Raw genomic sequence first — 23,080 nt, 5'->3', positions numbered from 1 at the left:
TTTGTCTGAGTTTAGCTGGAGGAAATTGTTTTGCATCCACACACTGATCTGTTCGATGCAGTGACACAATGTATCTACAGGCCCGTGTTCTCCTGCCGTCAGTGACACGTAGATCTGAGTGTCATCTACATAGTTGTGGTAGGACACATTATAGCTGCGTATTAGCTGGCCTAGTGGAAGCATGTACAGATTGAACAGCACGGGTCCCAGGATTGACCCCTGGGGAACCCCACAGGTCATAGCCATTTGGTCTGAGACACAGTTACCAATTTCAACAAAATACTTCTTGTCCTCGAGATAGGACTTGAACCAGTTTAAAGCACGACCAGAGATTCCCACCCAGTCTTCTAACCTCTGTAATAAGGTCGCATGGTCAACTGTGTCAAAGGCAGCACTCAGGTCCAGCAGAACTAAGACTGTGACTTTACTTGCATTGCAAAGTCCAGATCTTAATCCAATTGAGATGCTGTGGAGTGATTTTAAAACGAGCTGTACATGCAAGACGCCCCTCAAACATCTCACAGCTGAAAGAATTCTGCATTGAGGAGTGGGGCAAACTTTCTTCAGATCGATGACAGAGATTGGTAGGTGGCTACAAGAAGCGTCTCACTGAAGTTATTTCAGCCAAAGGGGGCAACACTAGTTATTAGAGGGTAGGGTGTCCTAACTTTTTCCTCCATTATAATATGCATTTTTGTTCATAACTTTTGTTTCATGAGTAAAACGATGTTAATTTTGGTTGTTTAGTTGCAATTAAATAACTTTCTTTTCGAAAAATAAATAAAAACAATTTTGGACATTGATATGTGAACATTTCTTAATAAAGAGCTGACTCTTTAATGGGGTGTCCTAATTTTTTCACATGACTGTATATTAACAGGCAACTCACAAGAGTTGAAAAACGGCAGACAGCGTAAAGTGTTGTTTAAACACTAAAAACACTCGGACGCAGACGGAGCTGCTGAATTGGCCGCTGCTCTCGTCAGCGCCGGAACCCGAAGGAATGATGTGTGCTTGGTCAAGTTACTGAGCTCTACAATGCCCCCTGAGTGTGCTCCCCAGTGGATAAGACTGTCTGCTAAATGAATAAAAAAAATGGAGATATAGAAACGGTGTTTGTGTGCCTCTCTACTGCAGGTCCTTTTTATGGGCCCCCTCATGCAGCTGGCCATGGACTGTCCCTGGAGCTTCACAGATGGGATCCGGGTGGCCCTCGGTGAGCTAGCTAACAAGCTTTACTCATTTATTTATCGGAATGTGTTTCACAGAAAGACTATTTCAGCGGTGAAACCGTGTGTGTGTGTGTGTGTGTGTCTTCCTGCAGACCCATGCTTCTGGACGCTGTGTCTCAGTGACATGCGCTGGTTGAGGAATCAGGTGGTGGCCCCATTAACAGAGGAGCTGGTGTTCAGGGCCTGTATGCTGCCCATGTTGGTGCCGTGTGCGGGCCCATCCATTGCCATCTTCACCTGCCCCCTTTTTTTTGGAGTGGGTGAGTAAAGGTTTGAGCAGCTTAACTGCAGGTTGTGAATTTCTTTCTTTCTTCCAGGCTTTTTTAGATCATGGCATGTGTTTTTCCACCGTTGCACGCTGCCTTGCATGAATGATGAAAAACCTTTTTTTGAGTTATTTCCTTTTAAAAAGCTAAATCTAGTAAAACATTTTACCCACATAAGTGATTATTGAATATGTTTATAAAAATGTCCAAACCCTGTATTGGTGTTCAGGTCTGTGCGATCAATTTTCAATGTTTGCCCAAAGAAACACAATACCATTCGTTATCTTTTCAACCTCATTCTTTTGCTAGGGCTCATTTTCTGTGAAGAACATAAAAAAAAAAAATCCTCTGGACCCACAAATGATAACAAAAAGTCTGGATATGGTGTGTGTGAGGTGCAATGCAAAGCCAGTTGAAAGATCCCATTTCTGTCACTTCAGAGCCTGACAGTGACTTTGAAGAAGATGAATTCAACCTTGAGCCAGCTCCAAAGTGAGCCCATTGGCAACCAGCCACAGAACAAGCTTGTCAGCAGCCAGCCAGAGCATAAAGGCTGATTTATGGTCGCCTACGCAGAGCCCTCTCCGTCAACGGAGACCCTCCCGGAGCAACCTCCGTAGCTTGCGTGCGTCGGCCAAAATTCCTATCTGTCTGTCGAGGCAACGAAGACCGCAAGGGTTGTGATTGGTCAGCTAATTTTATAACATCATTTCCGGAATCACTTTTCCGGTTAAGCTCCTTCCTCTCAGAACAACAACACCGCCATTTTTGAAAGAATTTACTGTGTGCAACATTTGGTTAAAATTATTTGCATTTCAATTTCAACAAGCTCCAACTCCAACAACAGTCTTTCTCTCTCAGTCGCCATCGTTCACTGTGAGGAGTGGAACGGAGCCGGAAGCTGATCAACCAATCAACCACTTTCACCATAGACGTCGTGACATCGGGTCGTCTAACGTAGCGACGCCTACTGATCGGAAGGTGAACTGCCTTGGGTATCCGACATCCCGACGGAGAACTTGGAAAGGACGGACTACGGAGACGGCTTGAGGGATAGCGACGGAGAAGCATACTGAGGCCTTAAGCCTTTCAGCCTATTAACAGTCTACAACAGGACCAGCCACAGGAACCAGTCAGTCAGCAGGTAGCCCATCAACAGCCAGCAAGTGGAGAGACATGACTGTCAAAGAAATGGTGAAACTGAATTTGGTCTGTCCAAAGAAAGAGCCAAGCCCTCAGCGCTGTCAGTGTGATCAAAATGCAGCCGGGGCCTACACTCACATACAGGATGGAAAGTCTTCTTAAGAACATTTTTTTAAATATTTGAGGACATCCAGGAAATCTTTGTGAATTGCACAAATTGAAAAGGAACGGTGTATTTGGATCTTATCTTTGCTGGGGTTTTCAGATCCAAAGGGGAATCAACAGAATTTCTCTGAGATGCTAAAACTAGGAGAGAACTTTGATACAGTGCCTCTGGAAAACTTTCACATTATTTCAAGGGTTATCCTCTTTGACAATTAAAATGACAAATTTGCTCAGCATCAGAGAGACAAGCTAGCTGCCATCAGGACCTATATTGATAACCCTACAATCCTGCCCCTCATTCCACTGTTGAGGTGCAGCTGTTGCCATTTAGGCAGTACATGATCATCTATACCTGCAAAATACAAAATCAAGATCAGAGCTGCCTGTGATGTTGTTTCATCATATGCATGGAACTAACATAGGGAAGCCAGTGGGACAAGTCCCTAAGAACAACCAAAGAATTAGAGTTGTCCTCTACATGACACAGGACTCTGGACACCGTATCATCTCTGATCATGTTTTTACTTCACATGAGCTAGGACAGAAACTCCTAAAAATGTGGACATTACAGAAAGACATGCCAGAGCTCAGGTTTTGACTACAAACAACAGGCCTTTAACCCTTCTAAGTTTGCATTCACACTCAAAACTATCTTGATGTCGGGTGGTCGGTGGCGTAGTGGGTTGTGCAGGCGCCCCATGTATAGAGGCTACAGTCCTCGCTCCGGTTCGAGTCCCTAATCGGACGGCCCTTTACTGCATGTCTTTCTCCCTCTCTCTGCCCCCTGCTTCCTATCTCTCTCTTCAACTATCCTGTCCATTAAAGGCATAAAAAGCCCTCAAAAAAACTAAAACTATCTTGATGTCTGTGTTAAAAAAAAGAAGGCGTAAGGCTAGGCAGTGGATGGCAAGGTCCATCGAAAACCAGAAATCCTTAAGGATTATGATTTCACAAAAGGAGGGAGAACATGGACAAATCTATTAATTGGCTACAGTTGCAGAAGAAGAATCCTATGTTGGCCACTTGACAACGTCTCGGATTCCTCAATATACAGTGTTTTTGTCATCTGGAGAGTCCTTATTCATATATATTTGGGGTAGCAGGAATACTTTTTGCTTTTTTAGACTGACTTAGTGTATGTATTGAATTTCTTTATATTGTTTCTGTAACGGGTGTATTTAGGTAGCCTGACTACGTCATACTCACGATTCTAGTCATAATTTGAGTCTGATACCGCTGGATAGAGTTTTGAGTATGGGGCGTGTTTCAACCGAACCAGGAGAAAAAATGCCTCTTCGCTCAATTGGATAAACCTACAACCAACCAGAGCAACGTAGTATGTGACGTAGATTAAGCGACACACACTTGTTGTAGGAAGGACGGCAAAAACATAATTTCTATCGATAAAAGCCTTTATCGCGTTCCTCTGTTCGTCTTTCAAAATGAATGCAATGTGGAGATCCTGTAGAACAGACTCGATGGCAGAATCTACACACCCTAGCTCTCCAGCGGTAGCCATGTTTGTTTCAAACGAATTCAAACCAAGCGCTCTTTAGTGACGTAGTCGATAATGTCCCTGTTGATCATCTGTCCATCATCGTATAAAGCCCGCCCTGGCAATCTGATTGGGTCGACTGTCGCGATGTCGAGCATGGAGATTTCCCAACTGAGCAGAGCCAGACCGAACTTCCCGACCAAAAATTTTATGGGCGGGGCTAAGTTCAGCTGGCACCCAGGCTAGTATTTAGGGCCCAAAATAAGCACTCTGGAAATCAGGAACAGTTAGTAATGACCTTTATTTTTACACCAGGAAAACAGGAGCTTGAGCAGATGAGGAAACTCTGCAAACAGTTCAATCTTCCGGAGGAAGAGATTAAGCCGAACCCGGCCTTGGGGCTGAGCCCTCGGACCCGTACAGTTCAGTTCTGTAGCAGCCCGGAGTAAAGGGAAGGACCTTACGTGTCCAAAGCCAGAAGAGCCAGCCAATGGTGCATTGTCTCCGCCGAGAACTCCATCTCCTTGGAGGGTGAGCTGTCTCCCCACAGAGGAAGACCCCTCCTCTTCTTCCTCGTCATCGGACACCTCGGATGACGGGGAGGACAGAGGCTCTGCATTGTGATGGAACTCCTGGATGAGCCGTGCATCCAGGATGTGACGGGCCCCCTGAAACAGTTCATGAGTGGGAGGGGGTAACCATTCTTGATAGTGATGTCATTGAGGCCCCTGTAGTCAATGCAGGGCTTGAGGGACCTGTCCTTCCTTCCAATCCAACGTCTGTAAGCACTCTGAGCGTTACTCGTTGCCATAACTGGGAACAGTTGCAGAGTAAGGGATGCTATTCTTTGGTGCCCACCTTGAATCTGTGGTGATTGCATAGATCGAATGTGCTGATGTTTTATCGATGTCTTAGGAAATTTGACGCTTCTTTGCGGCAACATCTTGTAGAAAATATATTTGAAGTCTCGAGTTTGATAATTCCATTAGTTTGGAAATCGACCGCTGATTTTTACGTCATTACCCTTATGGGTCTGATAAGTTGCCACACAGCCGTCACTGTAATATAAACTCTATAAACTAATCTGGTTGGTTGGACGAAGCATAGCAAGACGTTTACAAGAAACAGTTTTTATCAACTTTCACATTATTGTTGTAAATCTTTGTCATGGGAAATATCTGCTACTGCTGTTTACTAAGCAAGTGAAATCTGTGAGTGCATCTGTGAAGCTCTGCTGTGGCCTGTTTTCCAGCTCACTTCCACCATGTGATAGAGCTGCTGAGGTTCAGGCAGGGGACGCTGTCGGGGATCTTCCTCTCTGCAGGTGAGTGCTCATGTGTTTCATGCAGTCTCATCCTTTCACTGAGTGCTCGACATTCCCTGTGACGGCATCACACAGCTGATGAGGACATTCTTGTTTCTCTGGTCTGCTACAGTGTTTCAGTTCTCCTACACAGCAGTATTTGGAGCTTATACTGCCTTCATCTTTATCAGAACAGGTGAGGAGCTTAAGTTTAACATTCTGTTGCTTTTTGAAAAAAAATTTCCTACACTGTACAAGAAGGATAGTGGCTGGAGCCTGCTGCCTGTTCCTAATAGTGAGGACCCATTGATGTTTGTTTGTTTACAAGTATTGGCATGGAATAACCCAAGAGTTTGATAGATTTGGGGAAAAAACCTGAAAGTAAGAATATCTAACAGTAAGTAGACTAACTCTCTAAGAGCTGAGACTCCCTCTCAGTACATGGGGAATGGTAGCACATGCACAAAGGGCCTTACTATTGATTACTTCAACACTCTGTATCAGCACCCTGAGATACAGATGAGATTGGCTCATCCAAAATCGAGTCCCCGTCTCCCCTTCCCCAAGTGACCCCATTTCGGTTTTTCCCATTTTTTTTTTAATGTAACCTGTATTTTATTTCATTTTATTTTTTGTGTTGTTGTAATATTCCAAATTGGTGAAATGAAATGAAAAGTATTAATAAGATTGAAATAAAAAAAAACAACAGAAAAAAGAGTTATTCATACCCATTCAGCGTTCAGTAAAGAAACCTCCTGTAAACTTGACCCTGCACAACCATTCACCCCTCCAAAGTTACAGCAACTACAGCTGCAGGTCTCTCTGAGCACGGCACATCTGGCCACAGGGATTTTTATCATTCTTCAACAGTGCTGCTTTCTTAGATTCCACAAACCTGTCAGGTTTGGTGTCTTCATTAGCAGTGAGTGGGAAACCGCTCAGCATTTAGGGAGTGATGGCTGGTGACCAACACAGGAAAAGGCTTTCCATCTTCCAGAGATCTTAGAGTGGAGCAGAGGTTGGTGTGGAGAAAGAACTCGAGTTGTTGGACAGTCTCCTGGGTCATTTCTTAAGGAAACATCAGACATGCATGTCACACAGCAGCGTACAAGGAATTCCCAATCATAGATTGTTGTCTCCTCTTCTACATTCTGATAAAGTTCTGTGCGTATGTGGCCAAAACCCAATCTCCATCTGACACCACTGTGGGTGAGTTTTCCACAAACATCTTCTGTTGTTGACCAGAGAACACCCTGACCTCACTCACTGATGTGGATATGATATGCATTACCTCCCATGAGGTTTACCTATGAGCTGAATAAAGGTGTGCACAAGCAGAACCCCTCCGACCTAAAGCAGCTGGAGCAGGATGGAAACCTGGATGGAAACCTGGATGGAAACCTGGATGGAAACCTGGATGGAAACTTGGATGGAAACTTGGATGGAAACCTGGATGGAAACCTGGATGGAAACTTGGATGGAAACCTGGATGGAAACCTGGATGGAAACCTGGATGGAAACCTGGATGGAAACCTGGGACTTTGGAGGGGCTGTTCACCTTATGCAGGGCCAAGTTTACAGTTTTTCTTGTATTCTTTCTTGTTTGTTTCACAATAAAAAATTATTACAAAATACAAAACATTTGTAATAGGAAGTTACCTTGATTTGAAAATGGGAAAGTGGTGATTGGAAGCCAACAACAAACTGAAATTATTTGGAAAACCGGAATGAACTAGTAGCAAACTAACTCAATAGTTCGATCAGCGTGACACCAAAGGCTTTTCCAGCTTCCATTTTTTCCTCATTTGTTTTCTATACCTGCTTTATTCAGGGTTGAGGGGGTCCGTACAGACACTGGCTGTGTTCGAAACCGCCTACTACATACTACATACTTGCATACTGCATACTCATCGATCAGACAGTATGCAGAGTGTTTACCCACAATGCACTTCGCTCCTGCCCGAGCCGAAATCAGCTTCAGGCCAGCTCATTTCTATAAACTCTGTAAACTTTAGCAACATTTGAAACATTTTCAGGTGAGAAAGTAGTCGTTTAGATCCCCAACGTGTTGAAAATCTGACAAAATACCGGCTGTTTACAATTTTCTTCCCACGAATTCGGCGCTACTAAAGCTAGCCGCAGTGAGCAACGCACTTCATTTTCACAAAATAAAATACCCGTTGCCTTTTATAGCCATCATAGGGAAAGCCATTACAATACAATTGGTGCTTTTGTTCTGAAAACAGGAAGTGAACCTACCCTCGTTGTAGCTAGCTTGAAACTGCCGTTTTGACAGGAAATGACGATCGGCGACGTCACGTTACATTGCATCTTGGGTAGTTTGAGTATGAGTAGTAACCTCATGATGCATACCCAACATTTAGGAGAATCTAGTATGCATCCAGGAACTTAAAAAAGTTAAAGTTAGTATGAGTAGTAGGAGAAGTATGCAGTTTCGAACACAGCCACTATGAATGTGGAAGAGGTGCTCCTGTTCAGACAGTATGATGGTCTACCTCCCGGACTGCTCATTCTGAGCATCCAGCACCAGATGTTGCAGCATAAACCCACCCACTCCTGTTTGTGTTGCAGGTCACCTGATGGGTCCGGTTCTCTGTCACTCCTTCTGTAACTACATGGGTTTCCCTGCAATCAGCACAGCCCTGGAGCACCCTCAGCGACTCACGGTTCTTTCTTCCTACCTGCTGGGGGTCCTTCTTTTTTTCATCTTTCTTTTCCCCTTCACAGAGCCCTCCTACTATGGCTCCCCCACCCCCGTGTGCTCCCTCGCCTCCCCCCCCAGCTCCCTCTGTTTCTCCTGATCCCTGCTTTACTGGCACACACCCCTCTGCCATTGTCATGGTACATCCCACTGATTGAGCAATGCAATTGTTTTTTTTCTTTTTTAATTAAATTGGAAGGTAGAGTTAAAGTCCTGTTCAGCTTTGCTGGAGATGGGCTCTGATGTGATGGAGAAGTGAGGAGCTCTGCTGGAACTCGTCTCAGAGTATCCTCAAGCGAACGAACCCAAAACCGTCCAGTTCCAAGAACAGGTTCTTTATCTTGGGCGGCCACCCTGACATGTGATACTTGTCATGTTGACAAAGCACTGATGGAGTACTCCTCTATCAGTTACTGATGAGACGGCAATGTTCTTTTTCCTCATGTTCTTTGTTCACCCAGTCTGATTATCTGGTGTTCTAGTGGTCCCATTTTATAGGTTTGGTGGTCATTTCTATCAATAATAATAAAATGACCTGGAAATTCTCTGGAAGCAAAATATCAGAGTTTTCTGAGAAGTGCTACTAAATAGGAACATCCACCCACCTCCTTCCAGTCCTACTTCACCTGCTCACAGTGTTGCTGCCCATGGTTGCATCAGCAAAGTGTTCTGATCCAGCAGGCGATAACCTGAAAAAAAAAAGACCAAAAGAGACAAATTTCAGCTGCATGAGAGAATTTAATTCTACGGAAAAATAGCTCGAGATTCCACTATAGTTTGGAGCTTTAGCCAAAACAAAGATGGCCAATAGAACTCGGTATCAGAAATTTAGGGTTGCGTTCAGGATAGAAGTACATCTACAACAGTTGGCTTTTTTTCCCCCCTGTTGGACCGCTAATGTTATTTGCTAAATCATTTATGAATTATTGTTAATTGTGATGATGGCCAAAACTATATAAAAAAAAAAAGAGGTGACAGTATATCAGGATGGGTTGGGGACTTTGTGAAGCTGTGGGGTTTTGATTTTTTGCATTGGTCAGAAGCTACCACTCTATGATAGTAATGATGGGTTTGGGCTTTCACATTTAGCAGTTCAGCTCAGAGTCAGGTGGATCTTGGAGAAGCAGGTGATGGCTAGTTGTCACAACTCTGAAATTTCCCTTTGCATCCCTTGATGAAGACATGGAAGCTGTTGGTGTTGGAGCTGTTGTTATCCACGTAGTAACTGGGTTAAAATACAGGAATGCCCCTGTGGTATGATTGAAATGGTAGAAATGAACCAATAGGCAAAATGGTCCCAGTATCCCAAATATCTTTTAAAGTTTGTCTCATTATGGTTGTGTTTTAGCAGGGGGACATTTCCTTAAATACTTTTAAACGTTTGGTTTCATAGAATGAGTGAGATTATGGCTGTCTTTAGTATGCAAAATGTACATTTTTCATTGATTATAGTTTGTTATTTTGTTGGTTGGGTTGGTGGTGGGATTGTTTTTTAGGCCTGAAATGTCCTCTGTTAAAGTGCACACATGAAAAATCCGCATTGTCGTGCTCCTCCAGCTCAGGGTGGTCCGCACGCTGACAGGATCAGGTGCGAAACATTAAAGTCGACATCATTGTTATTATGTGTATGACCTCCTTTTACAGCGAGGCTAAAGATGTGTTCCATGGGACATATTCTCTAATACATGATGTTTTATTGTCCAATCATTGCATATGGCATGCATCTTCCACAGAGTATATTTCAGGCTTTTCCATGGAAATGTTTAGGTTGTTAGCCACATTTTTTGCTCATTGCTTTTCATTCATTCCAAAGATGTTGCTCCGGTTTCTGCAGTTGTCTGTCTATACACAGTATGTCTACGGACTGGATAGGTTTAAACCGACCTAATGCTGCCAGTCATTCACTCGCTTCTGTTACATGTTGCTACTTTTTAAAGGGAGATAAGAGCAAGATTCTTTGGCTGTCATTCCCACTTCATCTGATCGTGTACATACTAACGTAGATAGCTCCAGTCTTACAGCATTAGGCAGCTACACCAGCACTGTTGAGCCTTATTGTATAAACCACTTGTCTGTAGGTGAAATCCAACCAGGACAAATGCTTTCTTGCATTGGCAACACAACTTTTCATGACTCTTCGAAACATTTATAAGATCCGAGACCCACTGACTTTATACTCGAGCTTGTGCCATGGCATACGGAAAGCTGAGAACGGCCATGGATTTTTTTTTATTTTTATGCACTGTTATCTCGTGATAACGACTTATTATTTCAAAGTTGTGAAAAACAAACAAAAGAAACCCAGACTTATTATTTTGTTATCTTGATATAACAAAGATCTTTTCTCAGTAATAATATACGTATGTTATGTCTATGTTCGTTAGTTTGTTTACTTGACTGGGTTTGTTTCGGGGCTAGCGGTTAGCAGATGTACGGAAGCCGTTCGTGTCCGCTTTTGTAGGTTGAAATCAAGACAAACACATTATGAATGAATTCGTTGGCCGTTCTCGGCTTCCGTAATGGCTGCATATTACATACGCACCATAAAGTCTTTGGTGTGGTCATGCTCCAATGACAGCATTAAGGAAACTGTCAATCAGGCCAATCAGGTTTTTTCTCCGCAACACTTGAGATTGAATACATGAATTTGGATACAGACATAGCCAATTCTTTAAAAACATTGTCAAAAATGATATGTTTCATTCTCTTGAGGGTTTTAAAAGACAGGAAATGGCCCTGCCCTCACCTGTCTGTTACCAAGCAGCCAAATAATGTTGGGAAGCATTTTGTTTTCAGCTCCACTAGATGTTTAAAACTGGTAGCATCATTGTGCCATCAGCAGTGTGGGTTACATCTCACCCTGCTGATGGTCTGTAACGATGCCGAATCTCACAGTAATGTCCTTAAGAAAGACTGATGGCTAAGATCTTCATAAAAGGATGTACAGTAACATTTACAGTGGAGCTTTGAATGCAAATAGAAATAGTGGAGGTGTAACACTCCGAAGGTGAGCCCAGTTCTTTTAAAGTTCTTGATTTGTCTTGGTGGGAGTGGTGTACTGTACTGTGCCTATCATCACATTTTAACACTATTTTTTAGATTTGGAAAGAAAGACTTGCTCGTACATGGTAGAACTGTCTGAGAAATGTGAAAGACTCCACATGATTCTGAGGATTTTAAAAGAGTAGTGAGGTTAGTCCTGCTTGGGTTCCCGGTTGGGTGGCAGTCATAGCCGTGGACTCTGACCCATTTAGGATTCTCTATCATTCTTCCAATATTCCTCTTCCGCAGAGTGGCCAAAGGTGCATCACTAGCTTTTTTCCTAGCTTGTGTTTAGATAATCATTTGTTCGTGTTAACTAGTTGAAGACATTTATAGATTCTAAGGATGGTGATAAATGAGGTGAGAGAAGGGAAGGAAAGCTCCAGAAGCTGCCCTGGTTCTGTGAAGAATCCAATAAATCCTGTGTTGGGGGGAAGGTTTCCATCTCTTTATATAGATTATTATCGAAGGGCAGTGGAATTATTGTGGGCTGGAAGTGTGTTTTAATGCTTCTACCTGAAGCTGCCAGCAGGGGGTGACAGAGTGCAGCCTCTGGCATCACATTCAGCCTAACTCCGTTTTCTTTTAGCATGTGCACAACGCTTCTTGTTTCAGAGGACTGCTGTTACCTTAGAGCCATGACTTCACACCTGTCCTCACTGTTATACTGCGACAGCATTGTATTTGAACAGACTAAAACTAATCTGACAAAGAGAGGTGTTGTTCACTTCAATCTTTCTGGCGTTCACGGCAGGAGCTTTAAGATTTATGCAGTTGTAATTTGAGATGTGCTTAATTTGCTGGATGAAGCTACATAAAAATCACTACATACATGTATCATTTAAAGTGGAATTCCCAGAAAACACTGATCTCAGACTGTGGGCCTTGGGTGTAGCGTGCTAACGGACAGGACGGCCATTCTGCACGAGCCTATTGTATTAAATATTTGTGTTGACTTGTGTTGAAACTCTGAAGTCTTTCTGTACAGCTTCTTGTGTTTGAACTGGAAGTTGTAGAGAAAGGACAGTTTGAGGATATTTGGATTCCATCCCCATCCCCATTACCACAGGAGAAGTTTACCGTGTCAGTCCCAGTCAGCCCAGGTTAGAAAGGATGAGAACCCACTGCTCTCAGTGGGAATTAAACTCCCATCAGAGGATGTTCTGCCCCTCAGGAGCGCTGATTGGAGCCAAAGTCTTTCATATTTGTAGCATATGGATGTTCACATGCATGTTACTGTAAGCAGTGCTGTGATACTGAGGGAAACTTCAGAAGCACCAGTCTCAGGAAAGGGATTTCTAAGCAAACATTTAGGAACATTTATTATTCAATGATTTGCTGTCTTTTCGTGAGTCATCTGGCTGAATGTTCTTAAATCCAGTCCAATTTCCTCACCTGCCCCCTACAACTGTCATTCTGTCCTCATGGGGCTTTAGTTCCAAATGCTAAAACCCAGATTAGTGTCAGACTGTGTGTCCAGGCTCCTAACACAGCTCCACTCTCGGAGCTGAACCCGTGTGCTGTGCTGCGTTCTGCCACCACAGCGGGCAGATACCACTCCAGCTCAGAGCTAAGGCACAGGGTCTCACACGGGTTTCTTTCTCCTCTTCCCTTTGGATATGCTGTCACATTCTAATATAAAGTCTGCATCTGGTCAAGCTTGATTGGGATTTCCTCACCTGTAACACGTGTGTTCCAGCATAAACTCCACGACTGCCTCACTCCGAGCCTTTGCTCGATCTGAAGCTTCTCGGTTCCCTGCGGTGGACATCAGCTCGCACACACGGAGACTTTTACCAGTAATGTGGGCTACTCGCTGCTAGAGGTGTAGAAGCTGTAAACGTGTAATAATATGCAGAAATGGACACTGCAGTCTATTTTTGCGGCTCAGTATTTTCATACCCAACACCACGAGGAAGAGTCCTTTTCAGAACTCCTGACGTCCGAAGCAGCTGGTCCCACAGAGTGTTTCTACTGAGCGCTATATTTTCTAATCAGATGTATTTTGGTGACAGAGTGTACAGATAAGCGCATGTCATTTGATGCTCTCTTTGTTCCACTTGCACAGTTCTAGTTAGACTACAGAACAAAGTTTTAGTTTGACAATCTTTTATGAAAAAAATCTAGACTCACTGCAAAATATCTATTTGTAAATAAAAGTCATTTTCTACATCTGCCAGCGTCTGTCTCTTCCTCTTTAAATGATCTGTTCTACCTGCTGAACACATTCTGCTGTAGAACAAAACAGCATGAGTCCAGTCCCATGCATTTCTGTGTCTTCATGTTACCCGAGCAGACAAACAGTGCCTCACTGGAGTAGCAGTCTGAAGGGCTTCCTGGATCTTTTCATCCTTTCTGATGGATCAGTGAGACAGAAAGCAGAAAGAGTTTTTAAATGCTTCACTCTGAATCCAGGGCAGCAGGGGAGCTGTGACCAGCGTCTCAGAGCTGTCTCTGATCACCTGATCACCTGATCTGACACAGACCATGTGTCCTTTACATTTTCTACCAAATCCAAAGGCTCTTAGCGCCACCTGCTGGGCTGACCACAGGCTGTGTGCTCTGCATGTGTTAGCCTGCTTTACTGCCCAGCTGCTCTTGAATTTTTGTGGGAAAAAATGATCATCTATTTATATAACAATTTTTATGCACATTCGAACAAACAACCCAGATAACTGCTAACACGGATAGCATGAAATATTGAGACTGAGAAAAGTCTGTTTTCATCAAATATTTGTAACTTTTAAATTTGACGTGGGTGGTTGGAGGAAAAATCTGTTAAAGACAAAGAAGAGTCCAATCACAGCGACAGCTGCATGATTGGGTGGAGAAACAGAAGATCCCCGGTGCTAATCCTGTGAGCGCGGGGGTCCCTGGCACTGCCATGTTCGCATTCCTGCTGTGCGCCAGCTGCTCAGCGCTTCCAGGTGTGGGAGACTTTTGTCTACTTTAGGAAAGATACATAAATGACTGAGGACCTGAGTCCCACTCTCTATATATAAAGGACATATTTGTTGATAAAGAAGGAAGAAATTCTTAGTTGAGGAGCAGTGAAACAGCTGACGGCAGGAAAAAGAATTGAGCATTTAGTTTCTGCTTAAAGTGGTGCTACATGCTTACATCTGCACTAATTCAATTCATTTTTATTTATATAGCGCCAAATACAACAAATGTCATCTCAAGGCACTTAGATAATAAAGTCCAATTCAAGCCAATTGGAATTCAATTAATTGTAATCATAATTATTAATAAAATAATTCATATAGAGCCAATTCAAAAACAATTTCCTAGCTAAGGAAAGCAACAGATTGCACTGAAACTGTAATCCGACGTGTTTACGGGGCAGTTCTCCTGATCAACAGGAAAGAGGACGTGGCTTTGCATCTTAATAGTAGAATGCCTGTTTTGCCCTGTACGGGCGCTCTGTGGCCCCTGTGGCCCCTGTGGCCCTCTGCAGGGGGGACATCCCTGTGTCAGCAGAAGTGTGCAGGGGTGCGCTGGGATTTGGACACAGAAACATAATCCTGGTATATCCTCAACTCTATCCTGCACAACACAGGCATAGAGTTCAGGAACACTCAGATTAACCAAATGAATAGAAAAATACTTTATTCATCCCCCAGTGGGGGGGGTTCAGAATGTAGAAACAGCTCCATGAACACACAGATAAAGTAACAACTAAAGGGCATTTCAGTCCCTGCATGAGCCCTGTTCCCCACAGGTCCGAACGCCTGTGGGGAACAGGGTCATGAAAAGAACAACACGTTTAAAAAAAGAGTCAATGTAGCTCTCATCCATTGGACGAGCAGAAGAAGGCCTTGTGCTCACATTCCACACACACATGCATGAGGATGTCTGAGCCAAACTTTCTCTCATGCTTTATAGACTTTTATATATTCTTAGAATATAAACATACAGTAATATAACCCACTGAAAAGCATAACGTTCATTTACACATGCTGATATTTAATGAGGGTTAGGGCTAGTTTGAAAGGAGGCATCGTGGTAATCATGGACATGAGTAAGACTACACAGCAACATTCTCACAGACCAACGGTGGGTGTCAGGAGAGAGCTGTAATAAAGACCATATGTATGTATAGAGAGAGATAATTCTATAAAGTAAGCTGAATGATTGACTGAAAAAGATTGAAGAGATTTCATTTCATGCCATGCCTCGAAGCAGTTTTGTCAGACGGTCATATAAATATGACCGTCAATATGTTTCTAACTTTACATTTGATAACAGAGATGAAGCCATTAAAGCTTTGGAGACCTCATCCTGTCAGATGTGGAGATAACATAAGCCGCATTCGCTCTGTAGGAACCTTTAGCAGTTCCTATAATCTTTTAATCCACGGGGCCGTTTTCTCCCGCATTCGCACATGCAGAAACTCGGGAGTCGGGACCATCTCCCTCAGTTCCTGGAACCATTTCAGCTCCTTCTCCTCAGCTGGGTCTGTTCTGGGTTCTATAGGAACACATCTGACGGAGGTGTTTGGTGGTTGGTAGCTCCGCCCCTTGTCATGTTGTCAGGCTGAAATGTTTCCTTATACGACACGGACACAACCTTGGCGTGTTTAATAAGTTAAACCTCCACGTGGTCTCCTTGGTCTGCGGCGCTCTGCTCTCCTTCCCTCATGAAACCAAGAAGTATGGCCTGCGCTCCATCCTTCGTCTCCTGACTCTCTCTGTGAGCTCTTCCAGCCTCCATGTTAGACGCCTGATGTGATCGTCCATGATTAATATCACCATCATGCAGACCATGAACACGGTGGCCTCCCCGCTCTCCATGTTAGCTTCTTGGTGGTGTTTTTTTCTTCTCTCCTTACTTTTACCAGGTTCTGTTTTGTTCTGTTTTGTTGTTGAATGTGGCGCTAAAGTAACACGTCGCTGTCGCATCAGTCCCTATCAGGTCCGACTCATGTGGGAATGCAGACTGAAACAGTTCCGCTGGGGAAGGGCAGTTATCAGAACGGCCTGTCCGAATGCGGCTCATGACATGACAGCATCCAGCACTGAGGAAGAGGAACTGTCCTGGTGCTCAGCAGACCACCTGATTCTGAAGGTCCAGAAAACAACAACATGGTCCCCCACATCTCCGGCGCATTTAATTGGATTATGATGAGATTACAATTATTTGAATTATAATTGGACTGTACTTTTGAAATGTCTTCAGATGACATTTATTGTGATTTGATTTATAGAAGTAAAACTGAATTAAATTGACTGTGGTCATAAAATTATGATTACAATTAATTGAATTCCAATTGGCTTGAATTGGATTTTATTATCTAAGTGCCTTGAGATGACATTTGTTGTATTTGGCGCTATATAAATAAAAATGAATTGAATTGAATTGAATTGAAAATGTTCCACGGTTATTGGTCGTCTGATCTCATTCTCTCCAACAAGAGCAACAAGAACTGTGATTAACCTGGAGTCTGTTCCAAAAATAGTCTGGTTCTGACGGTAATGTTTTATTTCAATAATTAATATTTCCATATTGCTCCCTACATATCTACAGACTATTTGGTAAACAAGCAGGCATACATAGTTTTAACATGTGTAAGTACACTCATCTAGCAGTCTGCCACACAGCAAAATACTGTAGATTTACAAAAACATGTCACAATTAATACGGTGCTGGGACAGTATATGTTGCTTTAATCACAACAAAGATAACTTTGTTACTTTAAAAAAACTCATTGTTTTAAACTGGGCTCTGGACTGGAACCGCGTTGGTGTAATTTGCAAAATATTTGAATATAGCACTGCTGAAATATATATATATAAAAGAATTGAATGAGACGTAAAACCAAAAAAAACCCACTATGCCAGATAAATATGAAAATATTTATTTAAAGAAAAGGCTTTGTAAAATAGATACATCTTTAAAGGTGATTTAAAAGAAGATACTGACTGATCAAGTGTTAATATCTTCTTCCTAAAATGTTACATTTTTCTAAATTTTGATCAAACTGCTTTGATCAAACCGGATTCAGCTGTTTCTGCTGTGGTTCTTTGCTGTAACTTTCTAAATTCCTTCAGCAGATCTTTTCCAGAATGGATTTTGGAATAGGATTCTCAGTCTCTCAAAGTAGAATCTAATCCCATTTAATTCAACATTATAATGAATAAGAAAAAGAAATTATGTATTATAGCTTGACTTTGATGTCCAGATAAATGTGTTCACAGATGTAGATTTATGAGTCAGAAACATGTTTTTCATCTTATTTACATCCACACGGTGATGCTGCCGTGCCACACGGTGATGCTGCCGTGCCACACGGTGATGCTGCCGTGCCACACGGTGTAGGTGATGCTGCCGTGCCACACGGTGAAGGTGATGCTGCCGTGCCACACGGTGAAGGTGATGCTGCCGTGCCACACTGTGATGCTGCCGTGCCACACGGTGATGCTGCCGTGCCATACGGTGAAGGTGATGCTGCCGTGCCACACGGTGAAGGTGATGCTGCCGTGCCACACGGTGAAGGTGATGCTGCCGTGCCACACGGTGATGCTGCCGTGCCACACTGTGATGCTGCCGTGCCACACGGTGAAGGTGATGCTGCCGTGCCACACTGTGATGCTGCCGTGCCACACTGTGATGCTGCCGTGCCACACTGTGATGCTGCCGTGCCACACGGTGAAGGTGATGCTGCCGTGCCACACGGTGAAGGTGATGCTGCCGTGCCACACTGTGATGCTGCCGTGCCACACTGTGATGCTGCCGTGCCACACTGTGATGCTGCCGTGCCACACTGTGATGCTGCCGTGCCACACGGTGAAGGTGATGCTGCCGTGCCACACTGTGATGCTGCCGTGCCACACGGTGATGCTGCCGCGCCACACGGTGATGCTGCCGTGCCACACTGTGATGCTGCCGTGCCACACGGTGATGCTGCCGTGCCACACGGTGATGCTGCCGTGCCACACTGTGATGCTGCCGTGCCACATGGTGATGCAGGTGCAGATGACGCTCTCCACCGCACAGTGGTAGAAGCTCCTCAGAATGGAGCTCCCAAATCCAGCCCCTCGCCCAATTACAGCTGGGGTAGGCTCCAGTCCCCCCGCGACCCTAAATTGGATTACAGGAGTTTTTTTTTTAGGTTTTCTGGATTTTCTCCTCTTGTGTTTATTGATTTATTTAATTTGGGTGGTGTGGGAGCAGAATCAGTCATTATGGGGTTTTGGGCGGGTAGCAGCAGGTGGGAAGCTGCAGGGAAGTGTGTAAGGCTACAACTCTGCATCCTGTCATATGCTTTGTTTTCATGTATGTGAGTTTTTAAGTTAAGTACATACGATACTCCAGTCACTTCCAATGTACAGCAATATTTCGAAATCAACCCAATTGAGCCCTTACTCTTAATGAGACATTACCATGTAAATAGCATTAACCCAAATAAAGTCATATACAAGGTAAGAAATAATCAAATATGCTGCTTTGACTGTCTTCCCGTTTTTTCGCTTGAGTTTACTTCTGTTCTTGTTTTACACCAGGTCTTAATTTGCTGTTTGCCTCGCCTTTTGTTTGTCACTCTCACCCTCAGTATATTTAGTTAACACCATTCAAAGGATATCTGTTGGAACAGGGAAACACGAGTTAATGACCACAATAATATCACATATACATAAAGAGAGTAAAGTGAGGAAAGGTGTGACAGATGAGGCCCCCCCAGCAGTCTAGGCCTATAGCAGCTTAACTATGGGATGTTTCAGGATTACCTGAGCCATCCCTATTCAAGGTAAACACAAGAAACTTGTGCTAACGAAAAAATAAATAATAAAATAAAGGACCAGACTCAGTGAGTAATTCCCTATACTCCCTATATAGATCTGCTCCTCACACCACAACAACCATCTTTTTACAGCCACAAGCTGCCTCAGCCTCTCACCAACTGCACACCAGTCACAGCGGGGTGGGGATGCTAACCCTGGTTCGTTCTATCTATCTATCTATCTATCTATCTATCTATCTATCTATCTATCTATCTATCTATCTATGTTCCCACAGAGTGCAAAAGTAGAATGTCTGAAACAAAATCAAACTTATCTCGCTATATATTAGATAATGTGGTCCGTGAGCATTTTAATAGATAGAATTGTGTTTGTGTTATCGTGGCGTTCTTTGATAGCCTTAATAGCCGTTTTTGAGATGAAGTGTATTTCTCTGAAGTGCTCCAGCTGCTGGGTATGTTTTCAGCCCAGTTTTGCCATTTACAGGGTTTGCAACAAAACTAATGTTGTAGGGAGACAACATATCTAAGAAGCTCAAGGTTAAAGTTGAATTGAAATGTTATTGTTATTGCTATTTTTAGACCTTTGGATGAAACTCTTGCAGCCAGAAGAATGCTGAAAATAAACTGGTGCTGAGCTCCCACATGAGCTGATATACATGCATACAGTGCCACTAAAATACTTTGTCCTTTAAAATCTTTGCTTTTCTCGCTCACTTATTTAGCCACCCCTGCTTTTCCCTTTTCTGCTTGACCTTTCTCTTCATGCTCTAAACCTCTTCTTCCTGTTCCATTTATAGGAGGGCTCAGTTGGAGCGTGAGAAGGCTTTCAAGGCTGGCTGCCTTGACCCAGTGGTATTTGAACACAAACATGACTGTAAATGTTTGGCAAATGTTACCCTAATGTGAGGACGAGGTGGATTTATTTGAAAGTATTATAGTTTTCAGAATTTTTGAATTGCCATTTGGTGTATGTCACATTGAGCTTGCCTGTCTGACAAATATGTGCAATATTTTTGGAATGTATAGAGGTGCTTTACAGTGGACTTCTGAACTAAAAGAAGAGGGATAACTTGAACTCTTGTCCTCAACAATTACTTAGTCACATGAGTTTGGCTAATTGTTTCCTTGTGTATGCAGCATGAGACCACACGGTGGCTTAAACAGGACCAGCCCCATCAAAGGGTCACAGGCCCTGTGAGTCATAGGAGCCTCTATCATTACACCCTATCTACACCCCCAGAGTTGTGTGTTCTAAGTCAAATAAGGACTCCAAAAGACAATGTGAAAGGAAATGTTTGTGCAATTATAAACTGGGATTGCAGCAAATACCCTAAATTGGCCAATTTAAAGTTGGATTTAGTTATTGGACCTCCCTTGGGTTTTTGGTAAACATCTCTGGAGTTCTCCCACAGTAAATCTGGCATACCTCCAAGACTCCCACCACTGCCCCATTTCAATGTAGAGTTTGACTGAAACGTGGTCCCCTTCCTACTCTTGAGCATCACCTCACTGCCCTTACAACCTAAAGAGCTCTCATAAAATGTTTAATAGAGGCTTTGGTTTGACGCTGCACCACAAGCCGAGGATGCAGTTGATGAGTTTAGGGATGGTTTTGTTCCATGGGGCTAGAAAAGGCAAGTCAAAGATCTGTAATTTATTGAGTTTGGCACTTTGACCTCAAAGATTTAGGTATAATTAAAAGCCTCACAAGCTTTCCACACTTCATTTCTGCCATGTTTGCAAAAACACACTGTCAGAGAGATCCATATGTCAAACTATCCAACATGCACCCAATTTACAGGGTGTTCATAAAAAGTACACACATATTGCTCAATGTTTTCTCTCAAACCCTCAAACCCGTTTCCCTTCCTCAACACCAGTGAGCAACTTGTTCAAATCAACACAGCATCACTTTTAAAGTCATTGTGCAGAGTTAGTGCTGTGGGCAGGATAAAGTAATTCTGATTCTGATTGTACTGTTCTTTGTTGCAGCTAAGCTGAAGATGCCTCCAACTGAACACACTTCACTGTTAGATTACTACGTTATGTGTTGCCCATTATGGTGAGCAGCTTTTGCAACATTTCTCTTTGTATAAAGACAGAGCAGTGTACTAGATAGGTTTTCAGTTTAGCTTGTAGTGTAGTCATTTAATTATTCATAATTAATTAATTATTGTGATTTCCTTGTTTAATCATTGCTTTGGCTACATATATATTCTTTTTTTTTGCAGTATTTTCGTTCATTCAATATGTTCCATTTTATTTTTGATTATTAGAATAATTTAGTCTTGATTATGTGTGATGATTTTTTAGATTTGATTTTTTAGGTTAGATTATATCTTTATTAAATCACTGATAAGTGATTTCAGGGGGGATTGTGTGGGAGGGCAGAACCTTGACACATTGTCCTAATGACACATTGTGCCTTGTTGTGCTGGAATCATGCATATTGTTTGAGGTTAGGATGAGCTCTGTCTAGATAATGGCGAAAATGAGGCGCCGGCCTCGGACAGCAGGTGCGGAAGAGAGATTGGGTTTGGGCCACGTACGCACTGAGGAAGTCATCTTTGCGGTAATACGTATTGCATCACTTCCTGTTACCTTGCTTGTGCACTGTGGAATTTCTTGCTCTGCTTGGAGTACTGATAATCACTTTATTTCTATCTATAACTTGAACAATTTTGCATTGTTAAACTCTATAGCTTACAGTTCTGTTCTAACACACTCCTACAGATCTTCAATCTTTATTTTCATTATTTTTTTTTTAGCGGTGTGTCTGGTTCTCTAGCGTAGCATGGCCACCGGTTCTCTTCCTCCTTCTCCTGCTTTCACCTGCTCCGTGTGTCAGATGTTTAGTTACTCCTCTGCCTCCTTTAGCGATAATGGTACATGTAACAAATGTAGTCTTTTTGTAGTTTTGGAGGCGAGGTTATCTGAATTGGAAGCTCGGCTCTGCACTGTTGAAAATCAACCGATAGCGAGCCAGATCCCTTTAGCCAGTGTGGAGCCACCTAGCGTAGCTAGCTCAATTAGCCTCCCCCTAGCAGAACCCGAGCAGCCGGGATTACAACGTGGCTGGGTGACTGTCAGGAAGAGGCATAGCTCTAAAGTCAAGCCCGTTGTTCACCATCGACCTGTCCACGCTTCTAACAGATTTTCCCCACTCAGCGACACACCCGCTGAGGAAAAAACCCTGGTAACTGGCAGCTCTATAGTCAGAAACGTGGCATTAGAGACACCAGCGGCCATAGTCAAATGCATTCCAGGGGCCAGAGCGGGCGACATAGAATCCTATTTAAAACTGCTGGCTAAGGATAAATGTAAATATGGTAAAATAGTTATTCACGTCGGCGTTAATGACACCTGGTTACGCAGATCAGAGGTCACTAAAATTAATGTTGCATCGGTGTGTGATTTTGCCAAAACAATGTGGGACTCCGTAGTTTTCTCTGGACCCCTGCCAAATCTGACCAGTGATGACATGTTTAGCCGCATGTCGTCCTACAATCGCTGGTTGTCTAGATGGTGTCCAGCAAACAACGTGGGCTACAGAGATAATTGGCAATCTTTCTGGAGAAAACCTGGTCTGATGAGGAGAGACGGCATCCATCCCACTTTGGAAGCAGCAGCTCTCATTTCTAGAAATATGGATGAATTTATTTGCCACCCTAAAACATGACAACCCAGGGCTCAGACCAGGATGCATAGTTGTAGTCTTACACACTTCTCTGCAGCTTCCCACCTGCTGCTACCCACCCAATCGATTAACACAAAAGGAGCAAATCCTCTTGTGCAAAAAGAAATTATTAAAACAAAAACTTTAACTGAACAGATCTCTCCTTTCGAAGTCTCTGTTAGTGAATGAGTTGATTTGTGATCATCATATTGATATATTTTGTCTTACAGAAACCTGGCTGCAGCAGGAGAATCATGTTAGCATCATGTTAGCATCATGTTAGCATTAATGAAGC

At 43.2% G+C, this 23,080-nt stretch overlaps 1 protein-coding gene across 3 annotated transcripts in view; it reads left to right on the top strand.

The window, feature by feature from the left end:
• Positions 1-16,697, top strand: part of rce1a (Ras converting CAAX endopeptidase 1a) — a 38,449-nt gene extending 21,752 nt beyond the window's left edge. Inside the window, exons 4-9 of one of the 3 annotated variants that reach the window (XM_075450644.1) lie at positions 1,138-1,216; positions 1,325-1,492; positions 5,554-5,625; positions 5,738-5,800; positions 8,197-8,291; positions 16,273-16,695. In XM_075450644.1, coding sequence (XP_075306759.1) covers positions 1,138-1,216; positions 1,325-1,492; positions 5,554-5,625; positions 5,738-5,800; positions 8,197-8,291; positions 16,273-16,368 — 573 coding nt within the window. In that variant the 3' untranslated portion in view covers positions 16,369-16,695. Of the gene's footprint in view, positions 1-1,137; positions 1,217-1,324; positions 1,493-5,553; positions 5,626-5,737; positions 5,801-8,196; positions 13,544-16,272 lie in introns of those variants that run through there. The other 2 variants (XM_075450645.1, XM_075450643.1) reach the window with 2 other exon arrangements.
• Positions 16,698-23,080: the final 6,383 nt, after the last annotated feature.

Source organism: Odontesthes bonariensis, chromosome 19 (assembly GCF_027942865.1).
Source record: "Odontesthes bonariensis isolate fOdoBon6 chromosome 19, fOdoBon6.hap1, whole genome shotgun sequence".
Classification (NCBI taxonomy): domain Eukaryota; kingdom Metazoa; phylum Chordata; class Actinopteri; order Atheriniformes; family Atherinopsidae; genus Odontesthes; species Odontesthes bonariensis.
Note: the sequence above shows the minus strand (reverse complement) of the source record. Positions and strands in the feature narration are given on the sequence as shown.